General features: G+C 42.3%; 1 protein-coding gene across 4 annotated transcripts in view; it reads right to left on the bottom strand.

Annotated features, from left to right (window-relative positions):
* Window positions 1–22,361, bottom strand: part of LOC106613570 (rab GTPase-activating protein 1-like) — a 168,969-nt gene that overhangs the window by 139,138 nt on the left and 7,470 nt on the right. For 3 of the 4 annotated variants that reach the window (XM_014215968.2, XM_014215971.2, XM_014215969.2), the window contains exons 2-7: window positions 19,372–19,603; window positions 17,649–17,841; window positions 8,087–8,303; window positions 5,153–5,327; window positions 1,532–1,692; window positions 1,264–1,374 (exon numbers count right to left, since the gene is read on the bottom strand). In XM_014215968.2, coding sequence (XP_014071443.2) covers window positions 1,264–1,374; window positions 1,532–1,692; window positions 5,153–5,327; window positions 8,087–8,303; window positions 17,649–17,841; window positions 19,372–19,509 — 995 coding nt within the window. In that variant the 5' untranslated portion in view covers window positions 19,510–19,603. Of the gene's footprint in view, window positions 1–1,263; window positions 1,375–1,531; window positions 1,693–5,152; window positions 5,328–8,086; window positions 8,304–17,648; window positions 17,842–19,371; window positions 19,604–20,598; window positions 20,955–22,361 lie in introns of those variants that run through there. The other variant, XM_014215970.2, reaches the window with a different exon arrangement.

The following is a 22,361-nucleotide window of genomic DNA, read 5'->3' as shown; positions in this document are numbered from 1 at the left end:
GTGCGTATGGAACATTTCTGGGATCTTTTATTTCAGCTCATGAAACAAACATTTACATATTGCCTTTATATTTTTGTTCAGTGTACATATTACCTCAATTACCTCGTACCCCTGCACATCGACTTAGTTATCAATTTTCAAAAGTGATCAATTCTCATTGTTAATTTATTCCTTGTGTTACAATTGTTCAATTTTTCTACTATTTCTCTTCTCTCTGCATTACTGGGAAGGGCCCATTAGTAAGCATTCCACTGTTAGTTTTACATGTTCTTTATGACACGTGACAAATAAAATGTGATTTATAGCAACTGACTTAACATCAACACACAATTTTTGTTAAGGTAAGCTACTTGGGCAAAACGAGTAGGCAGCATGACACACCGTCACAGCTTAAAGGAGATATGAACATACAAAAGATGGTTGAAACTAAAAAAATAGGATGTAAGGCTTCTGCCTGGTCCCGTGTGGCTCAGTTGGTAGAGCACGCAACGCCACGGTTGCGGGTTAGAATCCCACGGGGGACAAGTACGAAAATGTACAAAAATGTATGCACTCACTACTGTAAGTCAGTCACTCTGGATAAGAACCTCTGCTAAATACAGTGAGAGGTGAATGTGAGTTTTTTTATTATTTGTAATACATTAGCAAATAAGTGTAAAAAAAAACAACTGTTTTTGCTTTGTCATTATTGGGTATTGTGTGTAGATTGAGGGGAAAAAAGCAATTTAATCCATTTCAGAATAAGGCTGTTATGTAACAAAATGTGGAAAAAGTCAAGGGGTCTGAATACTTTCCAAATGAACTGTAACTAAGTCATTAAATGCCTTTCAGAAGACACAAAACAGACCGAACAGTAACAGCTTCCTTCATGTCAATCAAGGAAGCTAAACTGCTGCACAGTCTAAAACTGTAAACATACATCACAATGACTTTATCTTAGACTAGCATAGGGTGAAATGAGGACACTCGCTCTTCTGGTTCTTCGCTGCGCAATTCTCTAATGACTATGTGTTAGCTGATCTTCATTGTTTAATTTCCGATGACTGAAAAAGACATTCAAACTAAAATCATACAAAAAATATTTTGGGGTCTATTGTATAATCTTTCCTTACGTCAAGCTTTACCACAGTCTCCCTCTTATGCTTACCAATATGACCCAGAGAGGTTGTGTGTTCTTGTGCATAACAAGAACAGCATGTTACAATATAGGACAGTGGTGCTGTCTAGCCTTACAGAAGGATCAAGTAGGCAGCAGCCCCTCACCTCTCAATGCCCAGCTCTTGGTTGCTCATCTGCTGGACCGTGACCACCACCTTCTTCTGCACGCCCTGCCGCAGCTTGAAGTAGAACTTGTCCCGGTCCTTGGGAACTGGGCTGAGGAGAGGAGAATGGGGGAAGATGAAGACAGACACAAAAAGTAAGTTGTTGGCTTAAAGGTCTGTAAAAGTGATTGATTGAGTGTGAGTGAGTGCTTTCACGCCATAGCATGCATAAGTGTGTGTGTAAGCGCGTTTAGAGGCTTCATGCTGACCTATAGTTTCCCTTGCTGTCGTCCTCCCGCACCTCCAGTGAGACTATGAAGCTGAAGAGGTCACTGTCGGGGGAGAGGGGCAGGGCCGAGTCCCTCACGTCAGGGGCTGGCTTGGAGGAGCGGCGGAACGCTGTGGAGAAACTGTACAGGATCCGGCTCACCTGTAGGAAGAGGGGGAGAGGAGGGGAAAAGAGAAAATAGAATTGTACTTAAGTCAGTTAGAATGGAAGGTTGTCTTCTCACTGAAGCTCTTCACTCACACTAGTCTTATAGCACCGTACCCTGGCTATCTACCAGTACTTTAAAGGCTGGTAGAAAGACAGACGATTGATCCTTGATTATTTCAAATAAAATCAAGTGTATGGTAGATCAGCTTTAATATTGCACATAGAACATACAATCAATCAATTTAATTGTTCGCATCATTTCTAATCCCCCTTGTTTATTTTGTATTGTTTTTTTATTCCTTCTATACTTTTTCCCCCTACCCTACTTGGAGTAAACTAACCGACAACAATACTTCTACTTACATCTATAGTATTTCGCTCACATCTACGGTACCTGTAGTTAAATAATTATACATATTCCTAATTGCCTCTGTATTCAAGTGCAGGATTTTCACCCACAGCGGCCAATGCACCATTCACTCTTAACTCCAACCCTCCGATGTCCACAGTTTAACCCATCTTTCCCAGTATAAATGCCATTTTGCTATTTCCTTTTGCAATCATTTTAGTATGGGTGGGTTGCACCAACATGGTTTAAATTAATCTAGGATTAGAGCTAATCTATGTTTTGTAAATCTAGGTTTATAATTAGAGATGTGCTGAACCACTTCATTTTAAATCTGGATCAGTAAATCTATGACTAACGGTTTTAAACTATGATTAGTGACATGTTACATCCCACTGTAGCTCAGTTGGTAGAGCATGGCGCTTGCAACACCAGGGTTGTGGATTCGATTCCCACGGGGGACCAGTATTTAAAAATGTATGCACTCTACGCGTCTGCTAAATTACTAAAAATGTAAATGTTACACCAATATGAGGTATTTCGTGAGTTGAAAACGAAGTAGCTAGCCTACTTGACAAATGAGGCCACAAAGTTGCTGTTCCTTGATCAAATAATAACAATGTAACGTTAGAACTACTGCAACTCCATCATGAAAGGTTCTCATGGGTTGGCTGATTTGAAATAAAATCCATTATTTGCCAGTACTAGACAGAAAACGAATTAGTTAGCTACTGTAGCTAGCTAGTTTATAAACCAAGCTAGCTAGCGTACAATATTTATTATTGTCATTACTTAACGTTATTTAGCCGTTTGTTGTTTGTCCGCTTGCCACCTGATCATGGCACGTCAAAGAAGTTCACATTTCTCCGCTTATGAAAAAAAACAATTGTTGGAGCTGATGGAGGAATTTAGTAATGTACTGGAGGATAACGAGACAGACAACACGACTGTCAAAAAGCAGGAAGACACCTGGGCCATTTTATGCGACAAATGTAATGGATCAACACGGATTAAAAGAGAAGCGGGACTCAAATCGGATGAAAGCGTGCTGGAATTTTTTAAAAGCGAAAGCCAAAAAGGATGAGGCAGAGGAGAGGCGGGGGCTATTTCAGACGGGGGCTATTTCAGACCGGAGCCGTCCAAGGGAATTGATCCTATCACCCAGAAGGTATACGAGATGATTCCCCAGCAGTTTGCCTCTCTCCATAACCCCTATGAAGATGACGGACAACTTGACCCACCAATATTTAGTAAACATAAATAACTGGTAAATATCAATACCTATAATGCACGTTAAAACAAAGGTTAATGCTACTTCACTACAATGTTACTGTTACCAGGCCTGTTACAGCGTGTTGCATAACATCATTCGTACCAAGGCTGGGCATATCATGAAGTCCAAAAAGAAAGGAGGACCAAGACACTCTTCATATAATTAATTAAAATGCCTTTATTTGTATGGCATGTTCAAAAGAAACAAAGTTTTCAAATCCGACGAGTTTCGGCTGCATGGCGTTCGTCAGGGAGTACAAAGAAATAATACAATGTCCTCTTTTGAACAGCTTTTCCCAATTAGCCCTAATTTGAAGAGGGAGTGGTTACAAAATGTATTGGACACACCTAGTAAGCAATACTATACACATTAAATAGTGAAATACTGTAGATATGTTATCAAAAAATTAAACTCCAAGCTAGAAGTATCAGAACACCTAGAAAGGTTCTAGACGTTCTGATACGCCTAGCTTGGAGTTGAATTTTCACCATTTACTATTGTGTACCTTAGTAGCGCTTCCCTTCCTCCTCTTTCTATCATGAACTCCAATTCAATTGTTGTACAACATGGGCACATAAATAGCCTACTAATAACAGTTAATTATGATAAAACTCAACAGGATTCAACCGGTCTCTATTCTCTGAGGAACTTGTTTTGGTCTCTCCACAGTAGATATGCTGCCATTCTATCAGTTAAACCACCTCAAGTGGTAGTTTAGAATTAATCTACATTTATGGATTAACTCTTAAACTGGGTTAAATCAAGGTTTATCTATTCATCTTGTTGCACCAAATGTTAAACCTAGTTTAATTAAATCCTTCCTCTAAATCTAATTTTATTTTTCACTTCCTTTCTAGATTAATTTTAAGCCTGTTGCTCAATGAATAAAAAAAAAATATAAACTTAAGATTGGAGATAAATTCTAAACTGCCACTTGAGGTGGTTTAACTGATAAAAATGGCAACACATCTGTGGAGAGTTCCTCAGTGAATAATTAGAGACAAGTTGAATCCTGTTGAGTTTTATGATAATTAACTCATTATTAGTAGACAATTTATGTGCCCATTTTGTACAACAGTTGAATTGGAGTTCATGACGATGTTATGCAACATGCTGTAACGGGCCTGATAAAGGTAACATTGTAGTGAAGTAGCGTTAACGTTTGTTCAAACGTGCATTATAGGCATTGATATTTACCAGTTATTTATGAATACTAATATTAGTCAATTCCAACGTGTCCATAGTATTCGCCATCTCTGAACGCCAGATAGTGATAGTATGATTGCCTTCACCATCCACTGACATACTTAAAACTGTATTGTAGTCCTGTAACATTCTAATAGTTATTTGTATCTTGGGAGACTCACTTGATTATTATAAAATGTTTTCAAAGAAGTCTGCATCGTCATTATAGATTTATGACCCATCATTGGATATTTTCTTCATCTGCTTAGACAGTTTCTCATTGCCAGTGAATTTCTGTTAGTAGTGTCTCCAAACTTACTTTAGTCGAGTCGTCAGCTACTTGGTCGCCTTGTTTCACTGTGTTTATCGCTGTGTTTGTTTGTCTTTACTTACTCGATCTAGTATTTGCCATAACATGCAGTTGCCAACATAACGTTTCAGTTATTTCTTAACTTTAGAGTCGAGTACTTTCCTAATTAAGAGGCATACTTTAGTAAAGAGAGGGAATGCCAAACGGATCACCTTCACCTGACTACCTCATAGTCGTCATCTTGACTACCTCCAAATAAAGTGTATGTTTACACCATTACTGTATATTGCTCCCTGTACCAATAATGATTATCCAGACAATAAATAGAATAGTGACTCACAGCTTCCTTGATATGGCAGGAGAAGACGTGGATCTGAAAATCCTCAGAGCTACGGTAGCTCTCAGTGAAGGAGAAGCAGTCGCTCTCGATGGAGCCCTCGCGACCCCGGGAGCAGAACAGCACCTTGTAGATGGGGAAAGAAGCGATCTCCGTGCCCGATGCCTGGTCCACGATCCTGAGGAAGGGGAGACGACTTCCAAGTCATTAAGCCTGGCAAATCCTATTGAAATGTGCCTTGCAACAACAATCGTAACTATAGTTCTTAGAAAAAGAATGTGCTTAATATAGTGACATTACAGGGTTGACATTTTGACAATGATCTGAGTGCTACTGCTTTTCTTTATCTGGGATAGTCCCCACAAAAACATTTTTTGATCAATCCAAATCTCTGAGCTCTCCATAAGTGTGTACGGTAGGAGTTAGAAGTTGTTTAGTTAGGCCTAAGCCCCCTAAGACTCATACAAGTTGACGTTAGTGTACTTTTTACACCTTTTTCTCCCCAATTGGTAGTTACAGTCCTGTCCCATGGCTGCAACTCCTGTAAGGACTCGGGAGAAGCGGAGGTCGAGAGCCGGGACAAGGGCATCCCGGCCGGCCAAACCCTCCCCTAACCTAACCTGGACGACGCTGGGCCAATTGTGGGCCGCCTTATGGGTCTCGGCCCTGCTGCGACACAGCCTGGGATCGAACCCGGGTCTGTAGTGACGCCTCTAGCATTGCGATGCAATGCCTTAGACCGCTGCGCCACTCAGGAGGCCCGACGTTAGTGTTTTTAATTCAACTATCTTAGGGTGCATCGATACGCTCCACTAATTTCCTCTGTTGAAATCAGTCATGTTATTTCACACAAACGACGTGCCAGCTTCTCATCTGGCAAAAGCAATAAGAAAGGGATTTCATAACCACATTATTTAATTTCCTCTTTCTGTAAACCTGAAAGCTTAGGTTTAGAGAAATATCCATTACTGTACACATTCAAGTTTCTTTTCATAGTTCATGTGGTCATCTATCTTTTTTCCCATGGTTAACTACAGGCTTGTGTGGTGGTTGGGTCTATGTTTAAATATTCCTCAAAATGCTTTAACCAGAGAGCAGGTGCTCACGTATAAACGAAACTGCCAGGAAGCGCCTATTCAGTATTTTGCTTCAATTAAGACAATCTGGTTATAGGTGCAATATTTCAGATGAGTAAAGGTTTAGCCTACTTGTTGCATATACTTGGACAGGAGTTATACACACAATAGCAAGTACATGTTGCAAGTAGGCTTGGGCAGTATACTGTATATACCGTATCCCGGGGTATTTGGAAAAAGCCACGGATGGGTTTTCAATACCGTCAAATCTATTTATTTGGGGCCTACCGAGTGGCGCAGTGCTTGAGGCGTCACTACAGCTCCGGGTTTGTTCCTAGGTTGTCTCACTGATGGCCGTGACCGGAAGACCCATGAGGCGGCACACAATTGTCCCAGCGTCGTCCGGGTTAGGGGAGGGTTTGGCCGGCTGGGATTTCCTTGTCCCAACTCGCTCTAGCGACGCCTGTGGCGGCCCGGGGCCTGCAAGTTGACTTCGATCTCCAGTTGTACAGTGTTTCCTCCAACACATTGGTGCGGCTGGCTTCCGGGTTAAACGAGCAGTGTGTCAAGAAGCAGTGCGGCTTGGCAGGGTCGTGTTTCAGAGGACGCATGGCTCTCGACCTTCGCCTCTCCCGAGTCCGTACAGGAGTTGCAGCGATGGGACAAGGCTAACTACCAATTGGATATCGCAAAATTGTGGAGGGGAAAAAAATATTAATAAATAAATAAATATATATATATATATATTTTAATATTTGTAGCTACTTAAGTTAATACCTGCAGTCAACTTGTGCAATACGTTAGATTTTTGGGGTACCCGAGTGGGGCAGCGGTCTAAGGCATTGCATCTCAGTGCAAGAGGCAACACTGCCGTCATTGTAAGAAAGAATTTGTTCTTAACTGACTTACCTAGTTTATTAAAAAGGTTAAATTTTTTTATTATTTTCCATTATGAAGCTTACCGTAGTTCCTCAGAACAGTGGAGCCAGTCACAAGTTTGTTTGTAAATAGCACAACGGGAGAAAGCAGGAGCTGGCGAGTCCATAGCGTTCAATATCTGTCGGTGAGTCTCTGTTGTGCAGCGCACATGAGGTGATAAAGTTACATTTGTTTGCAATTCACTACTAAATGTTTGCCCTCAGATATCTTATAAATGGCTTTCTGCTAGCAGTCAAAAAGCTCTGGAAGAGTTCTGTACAGTTGCCTTTTTTTTCAACTGTGCTTCCTACTAGCGTTTTTTCCCCCTCTTCTGTTCTTCTCCCCTCCGTTCCAGGAACACAAGCTCTTCCTTCAGAAAAGCATGCATCACAACTTTGTTTATTTGCACAATTTCTCACATTCACTTCTGCTTGTAAATGTCCACACTCATCGAAAATGACATTTGGCAGCAACTAGCCATGTTTGGATTTGCCGGTCTTTGCAATTAGTTGTGTTTGTTTTCGCTCATTAACATTTCACTATTAGTTTGCGCAAATCTTATTAGCATTCTTGTAATAAGGGGTCTAATAGTCTTTCCTCGCATTTTTAGCACCCCTTGTGTGCTATGTCGGTAATACCATAAATCCCGGGATGAAAGGACGGTATAACGATATGAAAACCTGGATACCACCCAAGCCTAGTTGCAAGTACATGTTCTTGAAGGCTTTAGTTTAGGTCTATGTTATTTCAGGAGAAATGCCACAGAGCTCAAAAAATAGAACACATTCATATATACACTGCAGTGGTGTAGAATATTGGTGCATATATGACTGATCTGACACATGTTGAGCACAAAGGGCGGAACATGACAGAGTTGCTACGCTCAACCCACAGTGACCACACACACACACACTTCCCATAGTATAGTCTCTATATGACTGACCTGACGCAGCCCTCGGGTACATTGGGCACATGGAGGGTGATGGGAATTGGGATGGCACTCTCTGCCCGCAGCGTGGTCATGGCTCTCAGGGCCTCGGGCTCGCTGCGAGGGGCCTTCACCCACGTACAGCCCAGGTAGGACAGCTTACTGAACTGAACACTGTCCTCCTCCTGGACTGGAGGACTGCCCTGCCCTGCGGGAGGACACACTGACTCCACTGAGGGGGCAGACAGACAATGGTTCAAAGGTTACTTACTGTTTAGAATGATAGGGTAGACAAGGGTAGCTCTGTGGAATAAATGGGTTGCCTAATCCTGGGTAAAAATGGTACCTGAATTTACAAAATGATTATTTGATGCTATTATAATTTAGCCTTTGATGATAAGAGTAATTTGATGGAAAGTTTAATGCTAAAGTAGTACAGAGGAAAATGGAAATCAAGAGAGGGTGGTCTAAGAAGATCAGTGGGATGGGCTGAGTGTGGCTGAGTCCTGGGATTAAAGCTCATGATCTGTCACAGTTATGACCAAAAAAAACCACTACATATCATGTATACCGTATTTCACTTTTATTTTATCAGGGATAATACTGAGACCAAGGTGTCTTTTACAGATGAGCCATGAATTACATACAGTGCATTTGGAAAGTATTCAGACCCCTTCCCTTTGTCCACATGTTGTTACATTACAGCCTTATTGAAAAATGTTTTAAATTATTTTTCCCCTCATCAATCTACACACAATACCCCATAATGACAAAGCAAAAATAGGTTTTTAGAAATGTTTGCCAATTTAACAATATTTAAATACAGAAATACCTTATTTACATAAGTATTCAGACACTTTGCTATGAGACTCGAAATTGAGCTCAGGTGCATCCTGTTTCCACACCTTGATTGGAGTCCACCTGTGGTAAATTCAATTGATTGGACATGATTTGGAAAGGCACACACCTGTCTACGCAAGGTCCCACAGTTGACAGTGCATGGCAGAGTAAAAACCAAGCCATGAGGTTAAAGGAATTGTCCGTAGAGCCCCGAGACAGAACTGTGTTGAGGCACAGATCTGGGGAAGGGTACCAAAAACATTTCTGCAGCATTGAAGGTCCCCAAGAACACAGTGGCCTCCATCATTCTTAAATGGAAGAAGTTTTGAACCACCAAGACTCTTCCTAGAGCTGGCCAAACTGAGCAATCGGGGAGAAGGTCCTTGGTCAGGGAAGTGACAAAGAACCCGATGGTCACTCTGACAGAGCTCCAGAGTTCCTCTTTGGAGATGGGAGAACCTTCCAGAAGGACAACCATCTCTGCAGCACTCCACCAATCAGGCCTTTATGGTAGAGTGGTCAGACGGAAGCCACTCCTCAGTAAAAGGCACGACAGCCTGCATGGAGCTTGCCAAAAGGCACCTAAAGGACTCTCAGGCCATGAGAAACAAGAATCTGTGGTCTGATGAAACCAAGATTGAACTCTTTGGCCTGAATGCCAAGCGTCACGTCTGGAGGCAACCTGGCATCATCCCTACGGTGAAGCATGGTGGTGGCAGCAACAACATGCTGTGGGGATGTTTTTCCCCCATCGGCAAGGACTGAAAGACTAGTCAGGATTGAGAGAAAGATTAACGGAGCAAAGTACAGAGAGATCCTACTCCAGAGCGCTCAAGGCATCAGACTGGGGTGAAGGTTCACCTTCCAACAGGGCAACAACACTAAGCACACAGTCAAGACAAAACAGGAGTGGCTTTGGACAAGTCTCTGAATGCCTTTGAGAGGCCCAGCAAAAGCCTGGACTTGAACCCGATCGAACATCTCTGGAGAGACCTGAAAAGAGCTGTGCAGCAACACTCCCCATCCAACCTGACAGAGCTTGAGAGAATCTGCAGGGAAGAATGGGAAAAACTCCCCAAATACAGGTGTGCCAAGCTTGTAGCGTCATATCCAAGAAGACTGATTTCAATTTTTAATACATTTGCAAAAATGTAAAAATAAAACTGTTTTTTGCTTTGTCAATATGGGGTTGTGTGTGCAGATTGATGAGGGCGATTAAAAAAAAAAAACGATTTTAGAATAAGGCTGTGACGTAACAAAATGTGGAAGAAGTCAAGGGGTCTGAATAATTTCCAAATGCACTGTACATGTCAGTACATACACACAACAAGTAGGTCACATGGGGGAGAGGCGTTGTACTGTGAGGAGTTGGTTTATTTTTTTAATAAACCAGGTTTGCTGTTCACTTGCGTATATAAGATGGAAGGGACTTCCATGCACTCATGGCTCTGTATAATACTGTACATTTCCTTGAATTTGTTCTGGACCTGGGGACTGTGAAAAGACCCCTGGTGGCATGTCTGGTGGGGTAAGTGTGTGTGTGTGTGTGTGTGTGTGTGTGTGTGTGTGTGTTTAGTGCTATGTGTAAGATGACAACGCAAACAATTGAATTTCCAACACGTTTCTTATAAAAAAGTGACGCAGTCAGTCTCCTCAACTCTAAACCAAGAGAGACTGGCATGGGTAGTATTAATATTAGCCCTCTGATTACAATGAAGAACAGGACCAGCTGCAGCTTAATTCACATTCAGTAGGATGACCAAAGATGGAGCTTCAAAAATAGCTTGATTTAGCTTTCTTAAATCGAGATATCTGTTTCTCAATTGTCTAAAATATTTCAAGTCCACTACAGTCAGTTTTCCTTGCTTTGGCCCAGGACTTATTTCTCATCTGAATAAGCTCAGACTACTCAGAAGAAAACCAAGGGTTAGATCCATCTTGGACTCTGAATTGTTTAAAAGGGGTGTGTTATCTGCCAGAGGAATAAATACAGAGGATAATTTTGCTAGGGTAAGGAACACAGGAGACAGAAGCTAAATCACGTCATGTAAAAACCCTTGAGGAGAACCACTGAGATCAAATGCAAATACTTCACTAGACAAACATTTATGGGGGTTATTATTAAGAATTAAAATCAATCAATGATGAGGTAACAGGGTTTTTCACATTTCGCCATGTGGGTTTTGATTTCAATTGAGTCAGATTAAAATCAATGCATATACTCTTAAAATGTAGGTGTCCCCATATTTGGGGACCCTATTAGATTGAATTGAATAAAACAGTGATATGAGAATGGTATTTTACACAACGTGTAGGGACACTAGGGAAGTAACCATTCTCACCACACATCATGAGGCATTCAATAACAACCATGTCTCAAGGAGGGTGAAAAAGGAAGAATGGCCCAATTCCTGTTTCTGGGGTGTAATCGACCTATCTGATGCTTGAGATAGGCTACTACCAGGTCCTCCACAAGATCAGGAAGTGGTATAAGACTTTCACCACTTTGTGGTCATTGCTACAGTAAACGTTGTTTTCATTCCCCACAAGCAGATGGTCAAAGCAAAAGGTCAAACCCCTCTCTCCGAGTTGGCCTTCCAAGAGCAGCTGGTGTTGGAAATGGCTGAATTGGGGGCCCAAAGCAACCTCACAACAGTCACAAGACCCCCCGACTGAAGGTGAGCGCCACTATCCAACACACATGCCAAAAGACAGAAGGAAGAACTGCAAGCATTGCACAAAACACGGGGGGGGGGGGGTGAATGGCAGATCTTCTGTCTGAAATGCCAGTTTGCTTTTTGTTTCCTGGCAGAGAGGGACTGCTTCAAAGACTAATCACGAGGTGCACAAGCTGAGGTGAAAGTGAAATCATCTACATCTGGGATGTAAAACCAACACCATTTGTAAATAGGTCAGCTTGTTTCTATTTTTGCACCTTTTTTAGTGAAGGACATGTGTAACCAAGTTTGTGTTTGATAAGACATTTTTGTATGCATGCACACAAGCATACACACACGCACGCACTTTTTGGGGTCACTTAGAAATGTCCTTGTTTTTGAAAGAAAAGCACATTTTTTGTCCATTAAAAGAACATCAAATTGATCAGAAATATAGTGCAAAACACCAGTCTCAAAGTCAACAGTGAAGAGGCGACTCCGGGATGCTGGACTTCTAGGCAGAGTTGCAAAGAAAAAGCCAAATCACAGACTTGCCAATAAAAAGAAAAAAAGATTAAGATGGGTAAAAGAACACAGACACTGGACAGAGGAACTCTGCCTAGAAGGCCAGCATCTGGAATTGCCTCTTCACTGATGACGTTGAGACGGGTGTTTTGCGGGTACTATTTAATGACGCTGCCAGTTGAGGACTTGTGAGGTGTCTGTTTCTCAAAATAGACACTAATGTACTTGTCCTCTTTCTCAGTTGTGCACCGGGGCCTCCCACTCCTCTTTCTATTCTGGTTAGAGCCAGTTTGCGCTGGTCTGTGAAGGGAGTAGTACACAGCGTTGTACGAGATCTTCAGTTTCTTGGCAATTTCGCACATGGAATAGTCTTAATTTCTCAGAACAAGAATAGACTGACGAGTTTCAGAAGAAAGTCCTACGTTTCTGGCCATTCTGGCCAGCCTGTAATCAAACCCACAAATGCTGATGCTCCAGATACTCAACTAGTCTAAAGGCCAGTTTTATTGCTTCTTTAATCAGTACAACAGTTTTCAGCTGTGCTAACATAATTGCAAAAGGATTTTCCAATGATCAATTAGCCTTTTAAAATGATAAACTTGGACTAGCTAACACAACGTGCCATTGGAACACAGGAGTGATGGTTGTTGATAATGGGCCTCTGTACACCTATGTAGATATTCCATTAAAAAAAAAATGCCGTTTCCAGCTACAAGTCATTTACAACATTAACAATGTCTACGCTGTACTTCTGATCAATTTGATGTTATTTTAACAAGGACATTTCTAAGTGACCCCCAAACTTTTGAACGGTAGTGTATGAATATGTTGCTTTTATATGTTTTTTTGTAAACAGGGGACCAATACATTGAATATGCCTTGGCTAAACGTCCAGGCACTTTGGAAAGGTTGAAAAAAAACACTTGGATATCCCCTGCATGTCCCCCGACACCACCACGATGTTTGAGAGAAGTTGGTGTTGTAGAAATGTAGTTTATATAGTGAACAATAACTTTTAGGCACATCCAGTGTGCAAAAACCACATTCTGACACTTTGGAGAAGTTGAAACGACACTTGAATGTACCCTGGATTTTTTATTTTACTAGGCAAGTCAGTTAAGAACAAATTCTTATTTACAACGACGGCCTAGGAACAGTGGGTTAACTGCCTTGTTCAGGGGCAGAACGACAGATTTTTACCTTGTCAGCTCGGGATTCAATCTAGCAACCTTTTGGTTACAGACCCAATGCTCTAACCATGGGCTACCTACCCCATAACACCACCACAATGTTTTAGTAAGGTTGATATGGTAGAAATTGTGTTTTTAAACTTAATAGCATTTAGGGATTGAAAATATGTAATAGCACTGGAATGATCTAATTTGCAGACATATGCCACTTTGGAGAGGTTTAAGGACACTTGGAAACATCCCGTGACCACACCTGACACCACTTACTAAAACATCTGCCCATTTCTAGTTGTTAGGTCTATCAATTCCATTTTTTCCCCCTGATATTTTTCACATGTTGTGGAAGCCATCTGATGTGTTTCCAACTCCAGTCATCAATAATTCAAAGATGACTTTCAAAAATAAAAAAATAAAAATAAAGGTTATTTTGTGTGTGCTTGATCTTGTGAACTAACTCCTATCCATCTTCTGATTATTTCCTCATAATCTCCCAGAAGTCTTCTTTCCAAATATACCAAGTTCTGGCATGTCAGAATCATGTAATTACACATGAATACCAGTTACTGTTGGGTAGGTCTATTTACACGTAAATCTACATTTAAGGAGCTTAAATTGATCTGAGGCCAGGGATAACCAATCCCAGATTCAAATCCCCTAAAATGACAAACTCTGAGGACAGAAAAGGCTTTAAAACACTCAGCTGTAACACCAATAGCACCCACCATGGCAGCAGGGGGGCAGTAAATCCCAGCAACAAATAAATATGTTATCTGGTTTATGGACACATCTACAACCAGGAGCTCAAATTTCTTGGGAACAGAAATATATAGAGATTGAGCGCCATGAAATCTGATTTTACATATATGGCCACTCCTCCCCCAATCTGTCACATCTAATATAATGTTTAATATGAATATCAAAAAATATATATTTATGTTATGTCATACTGTGTTTAAAAGTACCATGTATGTAAAATGTTAATTTAATTAACAAAATAACAGTGAAAACTAAAATAAAGTACTTTTGTACAGAGGACAAACCGCAATGCAAGTCCTCTGTAGCTGAGGAAACCACTTGCGGAAAGAGGAAGTCATGTCTAACCTGTGCTTTCTCACTCAACAACAGGATGTGAAACAATGAGGACAGAACAGCAGCACCTGGAAGTGCACTGCTGACTTGCACACCACCAGGTTGGACTGAAGAAGAGAATTTGTTCTCAAATAGATAAATACATGACATGCATCATCATGACAATGCAACTGTATTTTGTAGCCTGATGCTGTAGATGAGCTGTGTTTTGGTTAGCCAGCCCTGTGACATACAGTACCAGTGCACGTTGACCTCTACTTGTCTGTATGGCCAGTACAGAACACTATGATACTACTTAGTAACAACTGATGATAGGATGACATTGTATCTTTTCTACTGATTTCACCTACTGCACATAAATCATGTGAAACTATTCTTCAAATCATGTAGCTATGATAAAATGTTATTCTACATCGAGGTCGCCAGAGCAACCAGCAAAAGCCTATATACACACACACACACACACACACACACCAGCACCAGTCAAAATTTTGACCAACTACTCATTCAAGGTTTTTTCCTTTTACTATTTTCTACGTTGTAGAATAGTAGTGAAGACAAAACTATGAAATAACACATATGGAATCGTGTAGTATCCAAATAAGTGTGAAACAAATCAAAATATACTTTATATTTGAGATTCTTCAAAGTAACCACCCTTTGCCTTGATGACAGCTTTGCACACTCTTGGCATTCTCTCAATCAGCTTCATGAGGTAGTCACCTGGAATGCATTTCGATTAACTGGTGTGCCAATTAAAATAAGAAAAAAATACAAGATAAGAAAAACAAATAATTAAAGAGCAGCAGTAAATAAAAGCGGGGCTATATACAGGGGGTACCAGTACAGACTCAATGTGTGGGGGTACCGGTGTCGAGGTAATATGTACATGTAGGTAGAGTTAAGGTGACTATGCATAGATAATAACAGAGTAGTAGCAGCGTAGAAGAGGGGGGGAGCAATGCAAATAGTCTGGGTAGCCATTTGATTAGCTGTTGAGGAGTCTTATGGCTTGGGGGTAGAAGCTGTTTTGGAGCTTCTTGGACCTAGCGTTAGCACTCCAGTACTGCTTGTCGTGCGGTAGCAGAGAAAACAGTCTATGACTAGGGTGGCTGGAGTCCTTCACAATTTTTAGGGCCTTCCTCTGACACCCTGCCTGGTATAGAGGTCCTGGATGGCAGGAAGCTTGGCCCAGTGATGTACTGGGCCGTAAGCACTACCCTCTGTAGTGCTTGCGGTCGAGGCCGAGCAGTTGCCATACCAGGCAGTGATGCAACCCGTCAGGATGCTCTCGATGGTGCAGCTGTAAAACCTTTTGAGGATCTGAGGACCCATGCCAAATCTTTTTAGTTTCCTGAGGGGGAATAGGTTTTGTCATGCCCTCTTCCCAACTGTCTTGGTGTGCTTGGACCATGTTAGTTTGTTGGTGATGTGGACGCCAAGGAACTTGAAGCTCTCAACCTGCTCCACTACAGCCCCGTCGATGAGAATGGGGGTATGCTCGGTACTCCTTTCCTGTAGTCCACAATCATCTCCTTTGTCTTGATCACGCTGAGGGAGAGGTTGTTGTCCTTGCACCACACAGCCAGGTCTCTGACCTCCTCCTTATAGGCTGTCTCTTTTTCGTCGGTGATTAGGCCTACCAATGTTGTGCCATCGGCAAATTTAATGATGGTGATGGTGTACAGGAGGGGACTGGATGTAGTATCTAGTACGTTTCGATCTTAGTCCTGTATTGACGCTTTGCCTGTTTGATGGTTCGTCTGAGGGCATAGCAGGATTTCTTATAAGCTTCCGGGTTAGAGTCCTGCTCCTTGAAAGCGGCAGCTCTACCCTTTAGCTCAGCGCGAATGTTGACTGTAATCCATGGCTTCTGGTTGGGGTATGTATATACAGTCACAGTGGAGACGACGTCATCAATGCACTTAATGAAGCCAGTGACTGATGTGATGTACTCCTCAACGCCATCGGAAGAATCCCGGAACATATTCCAGGCTGTGCTAGCAAAACAGTCCTGTAGTTTAGCATCTGCTTCATCTGACCACTTTTTTAAAGACTGAGTCTGTGGTGCTTCCTGCTTTAATTTTAGCTTGTAAGCAGGAATCAGGAGGATAGAATTATGGTCAGATTTGCCAAATGGAGGGCGAGGGAGAGCTTTGTACGCGTCTCTGTGTGTGGAGTAAAGGTGGTCTAGAGTTATTTTCCTAACATGCTGACAGAAATCAGGTAAAACTGATTTAAGTTACCCTGCATTAAAGCCCCCGGCCGCTAGGAGTGCCGCCTCTGGATGACCATTTTCCTGTTTGCATTTAGTGTGCAGTTTTAGTGCCAGCACCGGTCTGTGGTGGTTTGTAGACATCTACGAAAAATACAGATGAAAACTCTAGGTAAATAGAGTATCTCATGATAAGCTGTAGACCACACGACCTGGGGTGAGCAAAACCTCGAGACTTGCTTAGATATCGTGCACCAGTTGTTGTTTACAAATATGCATAGGCCCCCGCCCGTGTTTTACCAGAGGCTGCCGTTCTATCCTGCCGATAGAGTGTATAACCCGCCAGCTGTATGTTATTAATGTTGTTGTTCAGCCACGACTCGGTGAAACATAAGATATTACAGTTTTTAAATGTCCCGTTGGTAGGATATACGTGGTTTCAGTTTGTCCCATTTATTTTCCAGCGATTGAACGTCAGCTAGCAGTACGGAGGGCAAAGGCAGATTAGCCACTCATCGCCTGATCCTCACAAGGAACCCTGATCTCTTCCTGTGAAATCTCAGTTTCCTTCTCCAGTGAATGACGGGGATGAGGGCCTATTTGGGTGTTTGGAGTATATCCTTCCCGTACGACTCATTAAAGAAACACTTTGTCCAATTTGAGGTGAGTAATCACAGTTCTGATGTTCAGAAACTCTTTTTGGTCTTAAGAGACGGTAGCAGCAACATTATGTACAAAACAAGTTACGAACAACGCGAAAAAACTAACAAAATAGCACAGTTGGTTAAGAGCTAATAAAATGGCAGCCATCCCCTCCGGCTCCATCTTCACAAAAAACATCAATGAGAGCTATGATGAAACTAGCTCTCATGACGACCGCCAGAGGAAAGGAAGACCCAGAGTAACATATATGAGATATAAAATGTTTTTTTAACAATCTATATAGATGTTTTGATATGGCGTGTCTGATTCTGTACATTGAGATGCTCATGCGTTAACTTTCCATAGATCACAGACTGATTCATTGCCCTAAGGGGTGAGAGGTGTAGTGCCGACAGTACCTGCAGGTATGGGGTCCAGCGCAAAGCCCTGGGGTCGTGTCTGTGGACCGGGGGCTGTGGAGGTCAATGACTCCTGAAAAGTCTCTGTTCTCTCCTCTGCTGCTGCTCCTCCACTAATCTCCTCTTTCACCACGTCGTCATCCAGCACCTCCTCCATGGCTCTCTCCAGTTGTTCGTTCCCATTGCAGGACATCTGAGGAAAGGAAGGGATTGAGAGGTGAAACCGTGTGTAGTGTAATCTGCTGTCTCAGCCACTGCCTGTCACCAAGGGAGTACCCCAAGGCTCAATCCTAGGCCCCACGCTCTTCTCAATTTACATCAACAACATAGCTCAGGCAGTAGGAAGCTCTCTCATCCATTTATATGCAGATGATACAGTCTTATACTCAGCTGGCCCCTCTCTGGATGTTGTGCTAAATGCTCTACAACAATGCTTTCTTAGTGACCAACAAGCTTTCTCTACCCTTAACCTTGTTCTGAACACCTCCAAAACAAAGGTCATGTGGTTTGGTAAGAAGAATGCCCCACTTCCCACAGGTGTGATTACTACCCCTGAGGGTTTAGAGCTTGAGGTAGTCACCTCATAGAAGTACTTGGGAGTATGGCTAGACAGTGCACTGTCCTTCTCTCAGTACATATCAAAGCTGCAGGCTAAAGTTAAATCTAGACTTGGTTTCCTCTATCGTAATCGCTCCGCTTTCACCCCAGCTGACAAACTAACCCTGATTCAGATGACCATCCTACCCATGCTAGATTAGAGACATAATTTATAGATCGGCAGGTAAGGGTGCTCGCGAGCGGCTAGATGTTCTTTACCATTCGGCCATCAGATTTTCCACCAATGCTCCTTATAGGACATCACTGCACTCTATACTCCTCTGTAAACTGGTCATCTCTGTATACCCGTCGCAAGACCCACTGGTTGATGCATATTAATAAAACCCTCTTAGGCCTCACTCCCTCCTATCTGAGATATCTACTGCTGCCCTCATCCTCAACATACAACACACATTCTGCCAGTCACATTCTGTTAAAGGTCCCCAAAGCAAACACATCCCTGGGTCGCTCCTCTTTTCAATACGCTGCAGCTAGCGACTGGAACGAGCTGCAACAAACACTCAAACTGGACAGTTTTATCTCAATCTCTTCATTCAAAGACTCCATCATGGACACTCTTACTGACAGTTGTGGCTGCTTGGTGTGATGTATTGTTGTCTCTACCTTCTTGACCTTTGTGCTGTTGTCTGTGCCCAATAATGTTTGTACCATGTTTTGTCCTGCTACCATGTTGTGTTGCTATGTTGCTACCATGCTGTGTTGTCGTGTTGCTGCCATGCTATGTTGTTGTCTTAGGTCTCTCTTTATGTAGTGTTGTGTTGTCTCTCTTGTTGTGATGTGTGTTTGGTCCTATATTTATATATTATAATCCCAGGCCCCCGTCCCCGCAGGAGGCCTTTTGGTAGGCCGTCGTTGTAGATAGGAATTTGTTCTTAACTGACTTGCCTAGTTAAATAAAGGTTAAATAACAATTAAATAAAAATAGTGTGTGAACTAGCCTGGCTTTCAGAAGAGACAGTTGCTTTCTAGTAGAGCAATTAATTATATAGGAATAATCAATAGAAGTAATCAGTTTGTTATAATTACATGTGTGTGCGTGCATGTTTTTTCTGTGTGACTGATCAAATGAATAGATAAGGGTGTGAGTGTTGTGGCGGAGGCCCACCTTGAGTCTGGGCTTGCCCTCTGAGCCCGAGGGGGATCCTCCGGCGGACGGCTGCACCAGCACAAACTCCTCGCTGGTGACGGTGGCCACGGATTCAGTGGAGCCGCTCACTTTGCCCAGAGAGGAGGTGTCGTCCATGGTTAGCCAGGAGCCCCAGGGGCCAGCGCTCTGCCCCTCTGTCCGCTGCTTCGCCTCACAGTGCCCTTCTGCTCAGCCTCCTGCTGCTGCAGCCCTGGATGAAACACACAACACATGCATTTCAGTACAGTTAGATTGTAATTATGGTATAGAAAGCATATAGCCTAGGCCTAGCCTACATAGGTCTAACATTACACATTTAAGAAGAAAGTAACCTTCCAGTTTGTCACATCATGACAGTATCTAGTGAAGAAGCATTATCAAATGAATTGCCAATTATTACCTTACAGGACTAACCAAGATGCAAGAAATACAGATCAAACGAGACTCACTGAATCATATTAAAAGTGAACGGGCCAATTTCACAAGTCATCCCACAAATCAACAGTCACCTAGGGAAAGGCCTAATTTAAAACTGGAGAGGAGGGCATCCTGCCTAAGCTGACAGAGTGCCCAGGCCTGACATTTCAGTCCCTCAAAGCCCTATATCTGAAATGGATATCGTCGATTCAGCAGTCAAATTACACTAAGTAAGCCTATCAGTTTAACAAAAACAGGCCTTGGCTCTTCACTTTGTTTTGAAGATGTAGAGGATGATGACTCCTGTTTGAGGACTGCATTGTTTTTTTCTGCTCTTACAAGAGCTGTAGGATAAACATAGCTTGTGATAGCCTTGTTGTTTGTTTATCCTGACACTCACATCTTGATCAAATCAAACCTGTTTCGGTTGACCAAGGTTTTGGCTGAGCGTCAGTTTTATCGCCCACAAGAGTTATGATCTGAATAAGCTGCCGAGAGACAGTGCACTGATGGAGTAAAAACTATTTCAAGTCTGTAACTTGCTTTACAATAATTCCAAAGACCAGGCAGGAATAGGCTTTTAGAGAAATGCTGAACCGAAACCTTACACAGCCTAATGTATAAAACATGTTTTATCTCACACGAAGCTTATCAAGACTACGAGCCATGGTCTCACGCTGTAGTCGTGACCTTAGGCTGGTTGTTCAACTCAAAGACCTGTTACGGTGCCTGTTGCGTGAATAGCAGTGCTGTTCTAATACAAAGACCTTCTTCTGAAGACATATTTACCTTGAAATTCAGCAGACACAGCGACAGCCAGGAGTTGTTATTAGCCTGGTAGAGTGAAGCTACTTGGTTGCTGGTTTGCTAACAAGTTTGCTAGCCAGTAGCCACCTAGGCCAACCCAAGTGTAACACGTAGAATAGGCTAGCCTATGTGAAGACAGTGGCTCCTTAACCCTTACTGGTGAAAGAGTGAGCACACACACACACCACTGAGTCATGTGCTCCCATCACACTCATTCAATTACATCCATTACAAACTGCAGAGGGGTAGAAGGATGAACGTTCCCAGTTATACGCAATTAAAGTACCGAGATTTTAAAAAGATTTGAGTAGGTCTAACCTATATCAAAATGCTGTAGGTATTCAGTGCTCAACTGTTACAGCAGTGTGACAGGTTAGGACAACTAGATTTACTCTTATAGAACAGTTGCAAGCAATTGAACCTGTAGGCCTGCCTCTTATCTGTGACTGTGTTGCCCTTGTTATGCTGAGCATAAGTATAGAAAGTGAAAGGGTTTTGGCACTGCTAGTCCTACATTTTTCCCTGGAAGCTTTAGCAAACAATTCACTTTTACATGATCTGTCAAGGCTACTCACTTACACAATTTTAAAAAAGACAGGATTGTATGTGCAGGGCTCTACAGTGTGACCATTTTACTCACATACTACGCACCTTAATATTTTTTCTGCGCGTTATGGAATGTTAATTTAGGAGTACCAGTGCACCTAGAAAAATGATGTGTTCTAGCTTTATAACCTCAACTATCTTTCATTGTGGTCCCAAATGTATTTTTGTGCGCTTAAAATGTTTCTACTTAGGTACACACACACACGTGCTCCTTGTAAAGAAAGTCCGCATAGTGCCCTGATGATACTAGGCTCGTCTTTAGACAGTTGGTTTCCTCTGTAGACCTAGTTTTAAACGTGTCTGTCTGTGGTTACCTGAACTAACAGCTTCACATGTTCACCCACACATTCATTACTGCACACACAGTAGTGGTAAAATCCAGACCTAGCATATGCTACAGTAGGCCAACTACCCATCTTACATCGTTCACTACAGTTTAGGCCTATACTTAGGGAGTGGTGAAAACAATTGACAGCAATAGACCTTACCACATAAGACAACACTTGAGCCATTTAACTAGTCTAACTGGTTGTGTGGGCAGAGGTTTCCCTTTAGTTTCTGCCTTACAGGTGAAACTGCCTCCTTGTACTGCCCCAATAAGACAAGAAGCTCTAAACCCAAAACGTTCATCGGTTAATCATACATTACACCCATTAGGCTAAGTGTTGAACATTAGGTAAGCTAGATCATTGGATGACAGCCCACGCTTCAAATGCACATGACTAACAAAGCTAGGCAGCCATAGTTGCAAGTACAGGGACAAATTATACAAAGATTAGTCATCCAGTCTAAACATTTCACTCGGTTTTGGTTATCAGAGCAAAATAATACCATACCCAAGAGTTCCCTAACTGGCGGCCAGCGGGCGGAATTTGGCCCCTGGGTGGTTTTATTCGGCTTCCGTCTAAAACGATTGAGCTGATCCATCTAGGTTACTCAAGGCAAGTCTAAATCATTTTAGGTGGGGCAACAACTTTTCATTGGACTTGCATCTCCATCCAGTTGTGTGATAGATAGAGAGATAGAGAGATAGAGAGATACACACACATTTATTACCTTTATTTAAGGCAAGTCAGTTAAGAACAAATTCTTATTTACAATGACAGCCTACCAAAAGGCCTCCTTGCGGGGACGGGGGC

Source organism: Salmo salar, chromosome ssa10, assembly GCF_905237065.1.
Source record: "Salmo salar chromosome ssa10, Ssal_v3.1, whole genome shotgun sequence".
NCBI lineage: Eukaryota > Metazoa > Chordata > Actinopteri > Salmoniformes > Salmonidae > Salmo > Salmo salar.
The sequence above is the reverse complement of the archived record's forward strand: the minus strand, read 5'-3'. Positions and strand labels throughout refer to the sequence as shown.